The sequence below is a fragment of the Chiloscyllium plagiosum genome, chromosome 32 (genome assembly GCF_004010195.1).
Source record: "Chiloscyllium plagiosum isolate BGI_BamShark_2017 chromosome 32, ASM401019v2, whole genome shotgun sequence".
Taxonomy (NCBI): domain Eukaryota; kingdom Metazoa; phylum Chordata; class Chondrichthyes; order Orectolobiformes; family Hemiscylliidae; genus Chiloscyllium; species Chiloscyllium plagiosum.
This window is the reverse complement of record NC_057741.1, coordinates 20117717-20137007: the sequence shown is the minus strand read 5'-3', so window position 1 is coordinate 20137007 and position 19291 is coordinate 20117717. Positions and strand designations below refer to the sequence as shown.

Below are 19291 nucleotides of genomic sequence, written 5' to 3'. Positions count from 1 at the left end.
CATGTGATGATTGTGACAGAGCTCGTTTAATTCAAATGGTTTCTGAGATCATTGTGAAATTACCCATTTCACAATTCCAGGTTTAAAATTTGGGATTCTTTTTCCCAAAGTCACACAGTGGCTTGGGCAGGGTACTTTGCTTCCTCTCAAATATTGTTGAGCTATAGTGGAATAATGCTTTTATGAAATCAAATCAAAATGGATTAGTTTCCTGGATTTTTCTGCTTAACATGTAATGGTTTCTGTTCTTAGTATGAAATGTACATGATTGAACGAAATGCTGAGAGAACAGCTTCAGCTGGAAGACTACTTTATGACATGTAAGTAATGCAATAAACCACTTTCCACACAAGCATTTAATATTTCTGATGCTTATAACATTAATAGATGGAATTATAAATAGAATATTTTTTGGCAACAAGAGAGTGATGATAATTCAGCAGGTCATACAGCATGGAAACAGACCTTTGGTCCAACCAAAATTGAATTAGTCCCACCTGCCTGCTGCTGGCCCATATCCCTCCAAGTCTTTCCTATTCATGTACTTATCCAAGTATCTTTTAAATGGTATAACTGTGCTTGCATCCACCACTCCAATTGGCAACAAGATCATTTCCAAGGTTGACCATTTATCTATAATGCCAGGATGGAGGCTAAGTTACGTGTGAATTTTCCATAATAATTCACTAACCCAAGGAAAGATCTAAGCTCCAGTACAGATGTGGGAGTCGGGGCATCTTTGATCACCTTTACTTTATCTTCCCATGGGTGTATCCTGGTCTTGTCAGCTCTGTAGCCCAAGTAGGTCACTTGGGGTGTCTGGAACAAACAGTTTTTTCTTTATAAGAGGTATGCTCGACTGGGAGAAAAGTCTAAGGACAAAGTCCGAATTCTCTAAGTGCTCCTTATTTGTCGTCTCAATTATTAGCACATCATCCAGCTAAATGGTGACCTGGGGTAGACCTTGTAGAATGTTCTCCATCATCTACTGGAAAATAATACAGGCTGATGATACCTCAAAAGGTAGCTTCATGTTGAACTTCATGAAAGATGGGTCTTTATCCAGCTGTGAAAAGCAGTTTTCTCTTACTTTGAAATCCCCACAAAGGCAAACTGACCCATCAGGCTTCTCAAACAGTATGACCGGTACTGCTCATTCCACAAACTGTATTGGTTTGATGATTCCAATGCCTTCCAGCTTCCTGATTTGTGCCTCTACCTTTGCACATAAGGTAAATAATGCAATTCATGCAATTTTACAATTCGATATATCTGCATTGGGTAGTGAAACATTGTACTTGCCATAGCGTCACAAATCAAACTATTTTATATTCTATACTGTATAATGTATAATTTTTAAAAAATTGGTTGATGTATTTCAGCCAGCCACAATTGACCTGAATTCACAACTGGAATAGTTATAGTTTCATAACGGTGTGCTTTCCAAAACAGTAACTTAGTAGTCTTTGCATTCCAAGCATCTCACTTCATTTTGTTTTAAATACCAGGTTTGTAAATTTCCCTGATCAACCAATGGTATGGAGAGAAATAAATGTTATTACAGCAGCACTGCGTAATGATGCCCAGGACAAGCAAACACAGTTTTTACGAGGTGAAAAGTAGTTTATATTTTGTGTGTTTGTCAAACAGAGGTAAACCAACTTACTGTTACTGAATGGCATGCCATGAAATGGAATTTGTAAACTTTTGCTAGTGTACAGTGTTTGGAGAGTATTCAGAAGATAGGTTTAAATGACAGAGAAATTAATGAAAGAAAACATTGGAAGATGAGTTACTCCAGGCTATCCTTATATAGTAGAGGTAAAAACAATGACTCCAGATGCTGGAAACCAGATTCTGGATCAGTGGTGCTGGAAGAGCACCGACGAGCAGCAAAATCGACGTTTCGGGCAAAAACCCTTCATCAGGAATAAAGGCAGAGAGCCTTCTGCCTTTATTCCTGATGAAGGGCTTTTGCCCGAAACATCGATTTTGCTGCTCGTCGGATGCTGCCTGAATTGCTGTGCTCTTCCAGCACCACTGATCCAGAATATCCTTATATAGTTCCAACCCTCTGACTAAAGAAGTATTGCAGATGGAAGCCTGGGTACAAATTGTTATTTCAGATTGATGCATGACTTAGAACCACAGACGAAGTTTGTTTTAAAAGCAATGTACCTGTGGTATTTCTCTAAATGCAAACAGCATGTTCCTATTATTTCTATTGCATTTTGTATGCTACAGTACAAACAAGCCATGAGTTTCTGAATAATTTACCATCTTAAATGACCTATTTTCCCATTTGTCACAAATTGAAAGTTTTCCAGAAAGTATCATATCTCATTTCAAAATTGTCAAAGTTCTCCAAGTTTAAGAAAAAAAAATACTTGCCTCTATATGCAAGTTGATCGTCAGCAAATGACAGGCAATAATCTTGGAGTTTAGCGAACAGTAATTTATATAATTATTTGATCCTCTTGAGTGGACTTGCAATTCGAAATCACTCCTCTAGTACATTTTTGCATAGTACTGCCCAGTATTTTTGACATAAATACTTATTTGCGTTCAGCTTTATGAATTATATGTTTAATATTCATAGGGTACATTGAAGCAGATAAAATACAAGTTAGACCACAACTCGAGTTCCTTTATAATTCTGGTCACTGGATTACAGAAAGACTGTAATTGCTTTGGAGTGGATATATAAGACAATAAGATGGGGTGATATGGTGCAGAATTAGGCCATTCAACTCATCGGGTGTGCTCCACTATTCGATTCTGGATATATGTTTCTCAACACTATTCTCCTGCCTTCTCCCTGTAACCCTTGATCAAGAGCCACTCGATCTCTGTCTTAAATATACTCAATGACTTGGCTTCGCAGTCCTCTGTGCTAATATTTTCCACAGATTCATCAACCTCTGGTGGAAGATATTCCTTTTCATCTCAGTTCTAATGGGTGAGCCTTTAGTCCTTGTCCTTTACTCTGAGGCTGTGCTCTCAAGTCCTAATCTGTCCTACTAATGGAAACATCAGTAGGAGTTTTTTTTTAATGTTACTATGATTGAAGAACTTTAACAATGAATAAAGACTGGAGAAGCTGGTGTGGTTTTCTTTGGAGCACATGATGCTGAAGATTTATTGTGGCATAGGAAATTATGAATAGCCTTGATGGAACGGATAAGAAGGACTCCTTTCCATTAACAGTGAGGTCAGTAACCAGAGAATATAGGTATACAGTATCGGTAGAAGGGTTAGAAGGTAGTTCAGTAATTTTTTATACAGAGGATGGTAGCGTCTGGGATTCATAACCTGAAAGAGTGATTGATGTAGAAAACTTTACCATTTTATAAGAAACCACTTGGATGTGCAGTTGCGGTGCTGTAAACTACAGGGCTATGGACTAAGATTTGGAATGTGCAATTATGCTGCATAATGTTTTGTGCATGCCATAAATCTGCCCATGATTCTAGTTTGAGCACTGTCTGCATATGTACAAGTGGCACTGTGCTCTGAATTTTCCATAAATTCATTGTTCCTGTTCATAAGGGCAAAGAAACAAGAAATAATAATTTTGTGCATGTGTAACATGAGAGGGCTGCAGAAGGCATTGTTGACCACAAAGAGTGATTATTTATAGACTTTATGCAAATAAGTGAGATAGTCTTTTGCGTTCAACAAACTAAATAGTTCAGTAGTGTTTACATCCATAAGTACTGCCACAGTCCTGCTTATATGCAGCTATTAGATAGTACATTTGGCTTATTAGTATCATATCTGAATCCTGTATGTGTTTTTTGAGATCTAACAGCATATGGAAATTGTATGCTCTAGCACCATTTGCTGGTTTTGACATGATTCAGGAAAATAGTTAACTAACACATTGAGTGACTTTGTAATACAAGCAATTTAAAATATTTTTTGCTAAAAAATTGAACTATCCAGTCCTTTCATTTAAATTAACTAACTCAAGGAAATGGGAGCTTAATGCTTAAATGAACCATTAGATGATTTGGAATAAGGAAATTTTAATTAAGAAAAATAACCTTCAGTTTTGTTACAGATTTCTAATCATTTAATACCAGTCCTTGTATATCAGAAAGTAATGCTGCAATAATTGACAACCATTATTCTCGCTTCTTCCAGAGCATGATGCTAGAACCGTCTTTGTCTAGAAAATAAAACTAGTCCCTAAGTTGTCAAAATAAGTATTAGGATAATGGTGACAAAACAGAAATTGCTGGGAAAGCTCAATAGGTCTGGCAGCATCTGTGGTAGGAAAGCAGAGTTAATGTTTCGGGTCTAGTAATCCTCCTTCAGAACAGTTTGCTATGCTCTCCACAGATGCTGCCAGACCTACTGAATTTTCCCAGCAATTTCTGATTTTGTTTCTGATCTCCAGTGTCCATAGTTCTTTTTGATTAGGGTAATGATGGTCACCATATTTACGTGTCACAATCCATTCAACAGGGGAAAGATGGTGATTAAATACAAAAATTCATAAGTTTCCATTAGAGATGTGGTACTTGTCATTTAACTTTATGAAAATATTATGTTACTGAACATCAATGAAACAGATTGAGCACCATGAAACCCTGAAGTTGCTTGGTGTATATAAAGTAAACTCACCACAAACAGCTTTGTCGAATTGAGTACCTGGTCACAACACGATAATCTTAGTTATTGCCATCTCTCCGAATGAAGTATTAGAAGCTTAGAGTTTCATTCATAGATTCACAGAATAATTACAACACTGATGGGAGCCACTCAGATCATGGTGTCTGTGTTGACACTCTGAAGTAGCAATTCAGCTAGTGCGACTCCCTCATCTCCCTCTAGTCCTGAATATTATTCCTTTTCTTATGAATACCTCAAATGAATCTTTCTGCATTTTCATCCTTACCACTAGCTATGTTCTTTAAAAAAAAGTTCTCTCATGTTATCGTTGCTTCATTTGCCTATTAGTTTAATTCTGTTCCCTCTGTTTCTTAATTTTTCCACAATGGTAACAATTTTTTTCTCCCTATTCTGTCTTGACCCCTTATGATTTTGTATAACTCCCATCAAATCTCTTTGCCAGTTCCCCTTCTTTGTGGTGAATAATTTAAGTTTATTATGCCTGGAAACATTCCTGTGGTCTTTACTTTATGATTTCAAATACTTCTACACCCTTCCTGAAGTATGGGTCCATTAAAATGTTTGAGTTTTTGATTGACATTGGAGTTGAGGGTTAAGGGAAACAATCAGGAAAATGGATTTAAGCCTACAATCAGAACAAGCATGATCTTTCTAATGATGCCTCAGGCCTGATGGGCCAAATGGTCTATTCCTGCTTCTACCTATGAGAACTGTTACGTTGCAGTTAAGACTGGACCAGTGCTTTATACAGGTTTAATGTAACTTAGTTGTGTTTGCAGTCTGTGTCCCTATTGATAAAACAGTGATATTCATCTTTCTGCTGATTTTAAATCTCTGCATGGTCAATGTCCTGTTGAACATTTGTTATTTAGGCATTCAGTAATGGCACTGTCTATGTACATAGAAGGAAGTTAGCGAGTTTTGAGAAGATTTGTAGCTCAGGTTGATGTTCTGGATGTAGGTTTGCTCACTGAGCTGGAAGGTTCATTTTTAGATGTTTTGTCACCATACTAGGTGACATCTTCAGTGAGCATTTGGACAAATCTTCGTCTGAAGGCTCACTGAAGATGTTACCCAGTGTGGTGATGAAACATCTGAAAATGAACCTTCCAGCTCAGCGAGCAAACCTACATAGAAGGAAGTAGAGAGATGGAGCTTGTCTCTGGGCTTTGTGAAAAATGGTCATGTTTATAATTTTATGAAGTAACATTATGCACAATGACTGAAAAATAGTGAGAAAATTGCATTTGCATGAATGTGATGCTAACTGTGATGGGGACTAATGGTAGCGTGCTTGTTCTTGCTTTCTGTGGGGGCTTCTGTAATCTTTGAGGCTGTTACAATAAATATAACAAAAAGGCAAAACATTTCTCCCAATTAATTGTAGACAGTGCCACAAAAATTGGTAATTAATTAGGTCATGGCAGATTTGCACCTTAACTCAATTTATCTGCTTTTACTCCATAACATTTGATGACCCTACCTAACAATTTATTTCTATCTTCAAACTCCAATTGTGTTAATATTTACATGCTTAGGGGGTAGGAGTTCAGATTTCTACTACCCATAACATGAACTTTGTACTAAAATGCTATTTTCCCACAAAAGGAAAGAATTTACTATTCCATGATACAAAACTAAATTTTTGTAAAAAGAAGTTTTGTATGGCTAGAATGGTGTTGAGATTTTAAACTATCATTGAGGCACACTAAGGTAATTGTCCTATTTTAAATAAGGTGGATTGAAATTTAACCTAAATTCCCAAGCTGGCTTCTCTATTATTACAGATTACCTACATTTCTAGTAAAATGTGCTCTTTGAATAGTAAAGGATAACATTTTTTGACTATGAATTATTGACAATATGTAAGTTTTGTGAAATATTACCCTGACAGATTCTGTCCAAGAGATCTGTGTGAGCCAAATGTGAATCATTTGAGGTACTGACCTACAAATAATGTAATAGACACGAGATGTGAAATTCTGTTAAATTACTTTGCAGGATTATTTGAGACTCTTCCAGGTCGAATACAATGCGAAATGCTTCTTAAAGCTACAGAGCAATGCTTCAACACACTGGAGAGAGCAGAAATGTTGTTGCTGCTCTTGAGACGATTCCCGGAATCTGTAGTGCAGCACGGAGTATGTATACTTATATAATACTGATCCAACATATTCTTGTGTTGTTAACAAACCAATACATTATTGCTGACAAGGTGTGTTCTATTTCAGCAGTTGCTATTGGTGTGTTCTAAGAATGCAGAGATGGTTTTCATTATCAACTATAAACAGTTGTGTTAGGGATGTAATCTGGATTACACCATGTTAGGTGTCCACCTATCAACAAACTGGACAGTACTCTAAATATTGATCAAGAAGTGGACCATTGTACTCTTCTCTGGATGAAAATTGTCAAAATGCATTGAACTGAGATATGAATCCATGTGGTTAATATATTGGTACTACATTTTTGAGTAAAATCCTTATCCCTTCTAACTGTGGAATTATGCTGAAGTTTTTTAAAGATCAGAAAGTCCAAATACTGAAATAAGAGGATGTTCGTGATGTTAAACATAGGCATTCAAATGTCTGGATGTGGTTTCTGTACTTTATGTGGATGCATTCTGTTGGTTTTGCAGCTGCATCCGTTTATCCATATAGCTTTTACAATTATGTTAAAATCCTATGACTTATGCCTTCTTTAGTGTACATGAAACTTCCTTCTCTTTTATGAATTTAAGTCAGTTTTCTATGTCAACATAGTAACAAACATCCATATTGACATTTGACTGCCATGTTATAATTGCAGGTGTTCCCACATTAGGTAGTACTATTGTCTCCCTTTTGTCTTCTCACATGTCTTCTGCCCTCAAAATTTCAGTTTTTGCCCTAGAATTGATTCTGTGGAAGAGCAAATGAATCTGGGGTACATGTTGCAGGACCATGACGGTAGGACATGATATTGATAAGATTGCAGAAAAGATAAACAAATTCTTGGTTTGCCACATAATTAAGAAAGCCAAGAGGTAATAATGAGCCTATATGAAAATTAATAAAATCTTAATTTGAGTACCATGACAAATGTTAACCATCACAGTGAAAGAATATAGAGACATTAGAGGGGAGTGCAGTATGATGTGTTTGGATACTCTCATTTCAGCTTTGTTGACTGGGAATATTGATTGGGCTTGCTGTTTACTATGAGAAAGTGAGGACTGCAGATGCTGGAGATTAGAGCTGAAAAATGTGTTGCTGAAGAAGGGCTTATGCCCGAAACGTCGATTCTCCTGCTCCTTTGATGCTGCCTGACTTGCTGCGCTTTTCCAGCAACACATTTTTCAGCTCTTGCTGTTTACTATGTCAATAATTTTGGGAATCCCAGGATGAATAGGATTTGGGCTTTTCTCCCTAAATTTTCTCTCATGGGAGAAAGGTGAACAGAAGTTTATGGTCCAAGAATTATTTCTCAGTATGTAGGGAGGACCATTGGATTGGATTCATTTACAGGAATGCAGTTCACCAAGGAGAGGTGTACTGCTGATGGTTTATTTTCATGGTTTCATCTCTGTGCTCAATTTTCATTACTATTACTCACTGTTAATTTATTTTAAAAATTATTTGGTATACTCTGACAATGTGTAGTTACTTTGGCAATTTTCTGTTTGTGTTTCAAGTAAAGTAGGTGTGAAATCCAGCTAGTTTAACTGTACTTGTCACCCCAACGTCATGTTTCTAGGCAGTCTCAATTACAGCTTTTTTTTAGCAAAACACAATTAGCTTACTGGTTTGATTTGGAGGTGTCATGGAACATGAAGTTGTGCTCCATTTTTGTTAATTGGCCATTATATTCATAGTGCCACCTATAATCACAGTACATTTAAATCTTACTGCTCATAATATAGTGGACTTCATCAGTTGTCTAAATTCCTTCTGTCTACATTTTCTCACTGTACTTTTTAAAATATGTCTAATGCCTCCAACTCTTAAAAATGTTGACTTGCAGTTTAAAAGTAGAGCAATGGAGAGGGTGACTTCTCATGGTTGAAGGTGACTAGAAATTGGTATCGATGTCCGAGTTAGTCCACATACAGAGCTTGAACAATTATCATATATGAAAAGTGCGAAGACTATAGCTGAGAATGGATACTGGGGAGGAAATTGATGCCATTATAGGGAGAAGTTGTACTGAAAGATGTACAGATGTTAAGGGAATCATGATTGCAAAATGCACCTTACCAGCCTTCAACATCTCCCTTCCATTGCTACACCATCCCTCAAATGGATTGAAGAAAAAGTGCTAGCGAAAGAAGCGATAAAGCTGACTAAAGTACGATAGAAGAACAAAATTGGCATGGTTAGTTGAGAGAGAGAGAGAGAGAGAGACATAGTGCAGAAGACAAAGAAATTAATTTTGACTTATGGAGCACATCGATTGACCTTTATTTCAGTTAATAAACGATCCTTGTTTGTGGCCTGGGCCAAACTTACATTTCACAAGCTATGCAGTGCCAAACTAGTGCCCTGTGTAATTTGCTGAAGTGAGGTCACAAGACCAGCTGGGCAATCAATGAAAGTTGCGGGGTCAGCAGAAGTTGCGAGTATGTGGCTCAAAAAAATCATTCAACAATTAATTGTTGCTGGACTACTTCATTTCCACAATTCATGAAATTGGTGAAAATCTGCATCACGTAGGCCTTTGGCTCGTCTGATTGATAGTTGTATTCACAACCCTCCAGTTTATATTAAAAATAGACTTTGGCTTTTTTTCCCCTCTCTCTTATGTCCAGAAGTGCTCTGACACGCAACTGAATTTTGTTTTTTTGCCCTTCTCCATCACTAAACCACTCATGGTTGGCCTTCTACATTAAAAAGAACCTATAATGTGAAGCAGGTGGATGCTTTGCACACCCAGTGCTTTGTCCCAACCAAAATGGAGTCAACCACTTAACAATGATTAGTTCAGACAATCAACAAATCAAGCAAATGCAATGAATACTAGGATTTTTCTGTTTAGAAAACCATCAGTGTGAAAGGGAATATATATTTAATTGTATAAGTGAAATAGAACAGGCTGGTCTGGCACAGTTTTTAATGCTTAACCATGACCTCAAGGTAAAGGAAGGCAGGTTTAGGACTCCTATCAAAATGCATTTGTCTTGTTGAGATTTATTTGTAGAAAGGTTTCTGTAGAGCACGATGAAATCATGGGCTAAGGAGTGGCAGATGGAGTTTAATTGAGATAAATGTGATGTTTTGCATTTTGGAAAAGCAAATCAGAGCAGGGCTCATACACTTAATGGCAAGGTCTTGGGGAGTGTTGCTGAACAAAGAGACTTTGGAGTGCAGGTTCATAGTTCCTTGAAAGTGGAGTTGCAGGTAGATACGATAGTGAAGAAGTCGTTTGGTATGCTTTCCTTTATTGGTCAGAGTATTGAGTATAGGAGTTGGGAGGTCATGTTGCAGCTGTATAGGACAGGTAGGCTACTTTTGTAATATTGTTTGCAATTCTGGTCTCCTTCCAATCAGAAAGATGTTGTGAAACTTGAAAGAGTTCAGAAAAGATTTACAAAGATTTTGTCAGGTTTGGAGGGTTTGAGCTATAGGGAGAGGTTGAATAGGCTGGTGCTATTTTCACTGAATCGTCAAAAGATGAGGGGTGACCTTATAGAAGTTTATAAAATCATGAGGGGCATGGATAGTTGAATAATCAAGGTCTTTTCCTGGGGTGGGGGAGTCCAAAACTAGAGAGCATTGGTTTTAAGGTGAGAGAGGAAAGATTTAAAAGGGACCTAAGGAACAACATTTTCAAACAGTGGGTGGTGCATGTATGGAATGAGCTGCTAGAGGAAGTGGTAGAGGCTGATACAATTACAATGTTTAAAAGACATCTGGATGGATATATGAATAGGAAGGGTTTAGAGGGATATGGGCCAAGTGCTGCCAGATGGGACTAGGCTAATTTCGGATATCTGGTCAGCATGGACAAGTTGGACCAAAGGGCCGCTTTCCGTGCTGTACAGTTCTATGACTGTGAGGTGGTTAGAGATTGTGTTTGGGAATGGGTCATGGGCTTTTATAAAAAGATGAGTTAGATGGGAAAATGGCATCCCTCTTCTGTATTGATAATTATGCAGCTGACTGTGTGACCAATCCTGCATATGTGACACATTTTAGCAAGCATTGCATTTTTAAAACTTTTTTAACAATAGAGAGGTGGTTTGAAAATTTGGAAGAGGTTTTTTGGGTATGAACAAGTTGCTAGTGATAAATGTTTTTTGCTTTGTTTCTTAATTTAGGTTAGCCTTGGTGAAACACTATTGGAAGCAGAAAACCTTGATGATCAAGACTCACCAGTCAATTGTTTTAGAAAGTTATTTGGTAAGAAAGTAAAAAAAAACGAATATATGAATCAAAACAATGCTTGGGTTGCTTTTGATTTGGATCTTGCTGATGGCTTCTTGGTATGTACACCATGTATGGTAGTGAGTTGTGTAGATTAAGAAAATCTCAATCTGTATCCCTGGCTTAAACTAAGCCAATAACAACCAGAGCAGTTTTGGAATCAACTCTAGTGCTCCTGCGCACAGGAGGGGAATAACAAGTCAGGGTCCTTTTTGCCATTGCCACCTATAAGACAGTGTGCGGGAATGGAGTTTGATAAGCATCACAGCTGAGCCTGACCAATGTGCAAGTTGCTGACGGTTTCCTCTCTCTCGCATGAGGCATGATTGATTGGTGAGATGCTAGGTGCTGTTGTCCAGACCATTTGAAAATCTAGTGAGTTTCCTTTCATCAGTTTCCAGTTCATGGGATGTCATAATAGTGTGTTATAATCCAAACATTTGGATCCTCATTGGACATCAGAAGTCCTGGGAAGTCAAAAAGTACTCTTGATTTTTTTTCTCCTTTAACATAAAAAGGCATGGATTTTTTTTTTCCTTTGCTAAAGCTGGACTTTAGTTTGAACGTGGGTCAGTATATGAATAAGTTGTTTGTCTGTAATGTCATATCACACATGAAATGTTTTCTTGTAATGCAGTTGTTTCTCTAACACAATGCACCTTTTGTATCTATAGTATGTGATGTCCTTCCTCTAATTATCAATAACCCTGATGTGAGATTACCTGCCAATCTGTTATATCAGTATCTCCATAAGGCAGCAGAGTTTTATATTGGTTACGTCACCAGATCTCCTTCATTGGAAAGCCAGCATCAAGGTATTGCATTGTAACCACGGGCCAGTTGTAAGAGAAAGAATTGCTGTTCAAAAGTAATTTTTTGATAAATAGTATAGCCTTTAAATGATGAATTGCATTAATTTATATGAATAGAATTTTAAAGCACTTCTGATATAGTTTTGGTTTTGGGAAGTTAGACTTCAATTTTGCTTTCCTTCACTTAAATCTCCTTAATCGAAATCTATCTCCTCATAATAGAAAAGCTATTGAGGCCGCTGCCTTATTCCATAGCTGATTGCTAGATAGTATTGCAGGAGTAGTCGAGATTGACTACTGGTGAGACTTGCCACACTGGTCTGAAGTCCACTGGAAGAAAGGGAAGAATTTCTGTCTGCTTCATGACTAACCTTGGTGAAGTTTCTGTAGTCAGAATTTGAATGTTTTTAAAACACACAAATATAAATTGCTGAAGAAACTCAGCAGACCTGACAGCATCTGTAAAGAGAAAACAGAGTTAATGTTTCGAGTTCAGTGGACTTTCTTCAGAATGTTTTTGGTGGACTACAACACTTGCATCGGTCAGAGAGATTATTGGCTGAGAGAAGTTTACATTAGATTATCCATTGAACTGTCTTTAATAGTTGATCCATTGACCTGATATGTCACATAACGCACATCAAGTTAGTATATCTTCTCATGGACACAGAAACACTTGACTTCTGTTTTATGCAATTATTCTTCTAATATTTAACATATGATGTTGCTTTAATTTCTCCTTATCAAAGTAGCCTACCCATGTTTAGGTATATGCTGGATTATTGTGAGAGAAGTCTGTGGGACATGGAAGTATGCCTCTATATTTCCTCTCTGCTTATTCTAGAACAGTGTTTCTCAACCTTTCTATATTCAATGCTCCCTTCTTACCTTGAAATCATGCAACGCCCCCAAATCACCAAAGTCAGTTTTTGCACATATAACTGCAATAAACTGCAGTGCTGAAAACTGAAAACTTTTGTGAAATATACTTTATATACAACAAAACATAAATGTCATCATTCGTGTTATGCGACTATCCGTCTGCACACAGCAATGTCCTTCAAGGACACGGCAGTCTTCCAAGTGATTGGTTAGCTCTCTACAAAATCATTCAGTGCCCTCTTGCCGCCGCCTTTGACTTCGATGCCCACCAAAGGAAGGCAAATGCCCCTCGGGGCGCTTCCGCCCCTGTTGAGAAACACTGTTCTAGAAGATCAAAATAATTTGGCAGGAAATTTTGCCATTGCTGTTAGTTTTTACTGTCACTTTGGGGAAGTAATTGCTTTATTCTATGGCTAATCGAAAGTGCTCCTTGATTCGGAAGTCCTTTATAATTTTAAACCTTGGTGCCTTCTAGGATAGTTACTATCGAACTGAATTGTGGAGTTTGATCTCCTCCTTTAATCTATTGTCATGTTTCAAGTGATGCCACATTTTATGAGTAACTAATTGGTACCTGTAATGCTGGAAAATTATTGATTACTGCCAGGGTATTTGGAGGCATATGAAGAAAAGAATACTATAATCATACATCAGTGCAATTAATTTACAATAAGGCATGTTTTTGATCACATTTGCAAATAGGACTGTTTATGAACAATCTAGAATGTAAAATTAATTCTGATGTTTTGCCCAGTAAATTAGTCTGTCAGAATTATTTTGCAGAAATAATTTGTGTAATATGAATCAACTGCTTGTATATAGTTTGGATAGCGAGATCTTTCAGAAATAGGCTGAGGAAATTAAAAAGTCTATCCAAAGTGGATATACAGAATTGCATTTTCTCTGTTTATGCTTTGTTTGTTAAATAGTTAACACTTCTATCTTTGCTAGGTTCCCAAGACACAGCTGATATGAAATCACCGACCAAACGAAGTACTCAGAAATATATCATAGAAGGTCTGACTGAGAAATCATCATTAATAATGGAACCATGGGACAGATTGTTTGAAATTATGTCTGTTGTGGCAATGAGGTGTGAGTGGCAGATGGACAAAGCAAACAGGTGAGAATTTTAATTGAGTATAGTGTCCTATTACTTTCTGGAATAAGTATTGTAGAAAAGTCTTCTAAACTGCACATTTTAATGTAACAATCAGAGGGCTTATTTTGCATCTTACTTGTGGGGTTGGTGAGTATTTTAAGTAATGTCAAATTATTAACCTTTTTTTTGCAGCCAGGCTGCTGACCAAATTTAATTCAGTACATGTGTCCCTTGCACGAAAACAGTTTTCCATGAAAACAGTTTATGGCTACTCTGGGCCACGCACACTTGGAAAAATGCGAAAGGGTGTGAATCATATAGATCTCGCTTCTAGGTCACACGAAGACCAAAACCGTGCAATAACGGTCAAGTCGATTTTTAATAGTGCTTTTCACTGAGCTATTTATAACATTTGCAAAATCTGACGGAGATTTTGTTAAAGCAGTTCAAACATTACTTTTGTATCCGAGGAGGTGCAAATAAAATGAAATCCTTCATTTATGGGTTCCATTCCTGGTTATTGCAGTTTGTTGATTTTTAAAAACATCACAAATCAGAAGCCCTCTTAAGTTAGACTTGATCTGTTGACGTGAGATTTTGCACAGAAAACAAGAAAGTGTGATTCAATTAACAGTACTTCCAATTTCCACTTAACTTCGATTATATTCATAACTCAGCGTCACTGGCACCATCTACACATGAATAGGCAGCAGCAGTCACCTTTCTGGGGTTAGATTCAACTTTTAGTGCCTTACTTCCTCCAATTAATGTAGGACTGCCAAATAGCCATTGGAAAATAACTAATAAATTAATGTCAGTTTTGGTATGTTTACATAAACCTTTCAGAATCAACAGACTATGAGCTACACCACACAGTTGTTTACTGGATACCAAGCTGCCCTAGCTTCATAGACATCAAAGACACTGAATATGGTTTTGAAATTACCTCAAGTTAATCAAAATTAAAGTCTGATTTCCTACTATTGTATGGAATAATTGAAAATCTCTAATCTGCAAGGAAAGAATGTTGATCTGACATTTTGACAATGTTTATACGTTCATCACTCCTCTGAAATTTCAGATATTTTAGTCTAGGAGGGGATGTAAAGAGCCCATTATCCTTGTGAAAATGCAGTTTCAATTGTGGCACAATGAAAATTGTAAATGGAATAAGCATGATTGTCATGTCAAAATCAAGACACACTGCATGTTTTCAAAACTGTTGAATACTTTATTTCCTTTCAATCTTCCTGATGTTTTATAAACTCAGCTTTAACTACTCCCTATTTTCCCCATGATATATTAAACTTTGATACTTTCCAGTTTCTTTGTTTCCTCAATTTAAGAAAAGGTTTTAGTTGGGTTGAAGCACTGATTTCTCCTCAGTTGGCTTTGCTATCTACAAATATGAATCGCTAGGGGCACATTTTTAAGGTGAGAGGAGAGAAATTTTAAAAAGACACGATAGGCAAATGTTTTACACAGGGTGGTTCGCGTGTGGAATAAACTTCCTGAGGAAGTGGTGGATGCAGGTACAATTACAGTGTTTGAAAGACATTTGGATAGGTCCTTGAATAGGAAAGGTTTGGAGGGATATGGGCCAAGAGCTAATTTAGTTTGGGATATGTTTGGCCTGGACTGGTTGGATTGAGGGGTCTGTTTCCTTGCTGTATGACTCTCTCACTCTATGAACGTTAAAAGTGAATGAGTGACTCAGCACTTGCATTGTACTCTTATCATGCTGTTTCATTCTTTCTGTGCTAACTATTCAAAGCATGAACATACAACACAAACATTTCTTAAACTGATTGTACATCAAGTACTGCAACCAGAAGTTCATTGTACTATTGAATGTTTTCTTTTTGTGCAAGTATTTTCTTCCACTAATCCTTGGGTTCTAAATTTTCTTTCAAATTAATCGTTCAGGAACTGTGGTGAAATTCTGCACCGGATGAAAGATTTATGCAGGTATATAAATAACTTTGATGATGAAGGTCACAGGAAGTATAAGCATCAAGTTGTTTATTCTACACTGCTGATTTTCTTCAAGAATGCATTCCAATATGTCAGTAGTATCCAACCATCTCTTTTTCAAGGTTAGTTAAAGGATTCCTATGAAAATGTTATCCAGAATTGGAGCTCTTTTATGTTTCTTGGAGTTTCCATATTTTGTAACGAAGTAATATGGTGGTATTGGTATATAAAAGATATTAAATATGCATGTTTGTTGGCAGTTTGCAGTTACTTTAGAATTGCATTGCGTGAAACAGAAGATATTTACATCTTTCATTAGGTACAACCAGATGCCACTATGACACATTGCAGAAGTGACTCTTATATTGAATTTCAGTTAATGAATTCCAGTCATTGTCTATACAAAATTCGTGGAGTATGGAAAAATATCATGAACACTTGTGATCATACATGAAGAAAATAAACTTGCATAAGTTATTTTAGGAAATACAGCTCATTTTTAGTTTAGGATTTTTGAATTTTAACAAATTCAAGCTTTAGACAGGCTTTAGCTTTAAGCAAATTAGCTTAAATGATTGCAGTGGAAGAATTGACTCTTTAAGGAAACCGGATATACAAAACTAAGTCTTAAGCTCTTTGACCCTGAATCTTGTGGGGCTGGAGGGCATATCGGGTGTATCAGGTAAATGCATGATGGGATAGTACGTGCATGGTCTCCAAACTCCTTGCAATCACTGCTGCCATCTGCTTAGTAAAGGTAAATGTTCGAGGAGTTTCAGGATTTGGATCTAATGGCAAAGAAGAAATTGCAATATCTTTGAGATAGGATATGATGTGACTTGGAAGGGAACTTGCAGGTTGTGGGGGTCCCATTTGCATGCTGCCCTTTTCCTTCTAAGTGATTTGGGAGGTTTCTGGTTTGACAGGTGCTGTTGAAGAAACATTGGTAACTTTGCAGATCACCTACTGAAGTAGATATGTTCTTGTGATAATGATGCTATTTTATGAATTTTGATTTTATAGCTACAATCATTTCTTTTTAGCATCCAGTCCTTCTAGCAACCAAATTCCCCTTATTTTGTTGGATGATTTATCAAATATCTATGGTGATGTGGATATTGATAGAAGTAAACACATTCATAAGAGACGGAAGCTTGGAGAAGGGAGGGAGAAAACACTGGTGAGTAACCTACGTTGCCTGGATTTTTCATTAGTTTTGGAAAGTAATTGTTAATTGTAAAAAGCCAGGAGTCCATATCATTTTGTGATATTGTTCTTGGTGATATCTGCATTCAAGGTACAGCTGCCTCATGGTTGCTAATGACACCCCGCAGTTCCTCTCTTACCTTTCCCAAATCATCCAATGTCTGTAAGTTATTGAACTGTTTAACTGATTTCCAGTCTTCAATGAATTGCAATTTTATTCAGTTAAACCAGCAGGTAACTGAAGTTATTGCTGTTATCATTTGCTGTAAATTCTGCACCCTCATTACCAATTCCTTCATTCTTTTCCTTCCGTTGCTTTGGGCTGAGCCTTGTTTGAATTTTCAAAGTCCTATTTGTCCAACCTGTCATTGACAATTACTTGCTAACAAGCACCTGATGAAGGAGCAGTGCTTTGAAAGCTAGTGTTTTCAAATAAACCGTTGGACTGGGTTGGACACCAGGTTATAGTCCAACACCGGCACCTCCACATTATTCCTTGAGCTCGGCAAAGAAGATTTGCTTTGGTAGTCATAATTCAAACTTCATAAGCATGTGGCTGGCTCAGCAGAGTTAGGATCAGATGACCATCGTCTCAATACTAATGCTGTTAGCTGTTTCAAGCTGATATTAGTACTTCAAGCTGGTGCAGAGAATCCGTCTCAAATAACGCTGATGGTACTTGTCAGGGGGCCTGGAGGTAGCGTCTATATGTAGTCCAAGTTTTGGAGTGACCGCCTAATGCACAAGGATCTTGATACTGGCATGGACATCACAATTGTTGAAGACCCTTATCCTTAGGCATCCCGAGTGTGCTATTTACAGATTAGATTAGATTACATTACAGTGTGGAAACAGGCCCTTCGGCCCAACAAGTCCACACCGACCCGCAACCCACCCATACCCCTACATTTACCTCTTATCTAACACTACGGGCAATTTAGCATGGCCAATTCACCTGACCTGCACATCTTTGGACTGTGGGAGGAAACCGGAGCACCCGGAGGAAACCCACGCAGACACGGGGAGAATGTGCAAACTCCACACAGTCAGTCGCCTGAGGTGGGAATTGAACCCGGGTCTCTGGCGCTGTGAGGCAGCAGTGCTAACCACTGTGCCACCGTGCCGCCCAAGGTAAGAGAGGAACTGCGGGGTGTCATTAGCAACCATGAGGCAGCTGTACCTTGAATGCAGATATCACCAAGAATAATATCACAAATAAGATGAGATGCGATGTTGAAGCTCTGCATCGATATCAGCCTTAGATGAAAGGGAACTTCCGGGTAGGGGAGATGTTCCACGTTTGGAAGGATTTGTCTGTTGACCTTCATGGAAGGATGGACCAAAACTTGACCTGGCATAGTTTGGTAAAGGATTTATGCCTTTTTGAGGTTGAGAATGAGACCAATTCTTCACTGTGCTCTGTGAAGGCACTACATGTGGCTTGACAATTCTCTTCTGAGAGAGCAGAGATGGCTTAGTCATGAACTGAAGTTCCACAAGTGAGGTCAGTGTTATTTTATTGGATTTCAACTGATTTGACATTGATACATTTTCTGTTCATCCTGTATGCAACATCTACATCACTGGGAAGCTTGTTCTTGACCATTGTGGCAATGAAGATGATGAAAAGGGTGATGACACACTCCTGTTTGACCTCAAAGGATTTTGTTGTGTCAGGACTGTGACTGACATCTTTTTGTGGTGAAAACAGAGGATGTTGATGAATTTCACTAGATAGTTGGCTGTTGACAGCATCTTTCATAGCACTTCCTGACTGAGTCAAAATACTTGGTCAGGTAATTTAAGGCCTTGTTTTGTGTTTCTCCTGGCATTTGTCTTGGAGTTGCTGAGCTGTGAAAATCATGTCTGCAAATCACAATTTGGTTGGAAGGCACGCTGGCTTTCAGGAAAGATTTCCTCCGAGTCTGAGAGAGGGCGCCCAGTTGTGTTTGGGTAATGATCTTCATGGCAATGTAGAGTAGCAGATTCATCAGTACTTCCCAGAGTCCACTTCTCTTTTCTTGAAAATGGTGTTGATGTGGCATCCCTGAGGTCAGCAGGAATATTTTCTTTGTCCCAGATTTTAATGAACGGTTGATGGAGGTGACAGGTAAGCTCTGCTTCTCCAAGTTTGCTCCTTCAAATTTGCTCCACTTCTCATTCGAGTGCCTTCCTTGAGCTGGGCAACTGGTCTTTCTAACAACAAAGCTCCCCTTATTTTGTCAGGTGATTTGCCAAATATCTATAGTGATGGGAAGGAGAAAACACTGGTGAGT

General features: G+C 37.8%; 1 protein-coding gene across 1 annotated transcript in view; it reads left to right on the top strand.

Moving 5' to 3' along the window:
* The window catches only part of ints10 (integrator complex subunit 10), a 51306-nt gene that overhangs the window by 6052 nt on the left and 25963 nt on the right, over positions 1-19291 (top strand). Inside the window, exons 2-9 of the mRNA XM_043673948.1 lie at positions 253-320; positions 1509-1612; positions 6640-6779; positions 10934-11015; positions 11714-11854; positions 13685-13856; positions 15762-15931; positions 16853-16989. Coding sequence (XP_043529883.1) covers positions 253-320; positions 1509-1612; positions 6640-6779; positions 10934-11015; positions 11714-11854; positions 13685-13856; positions 15762-15931; positions 16853-16989 — 1014 coding nt within the window. The remainder of the gene's footprint in view (positions 1-252; positions 321-1508; positions 1613-6639; positions 6780-10933; positions 11016-11713; positions 11855-13684; positions 13857-15761; positions 15932-16852; positions 16990-19291) is intronic.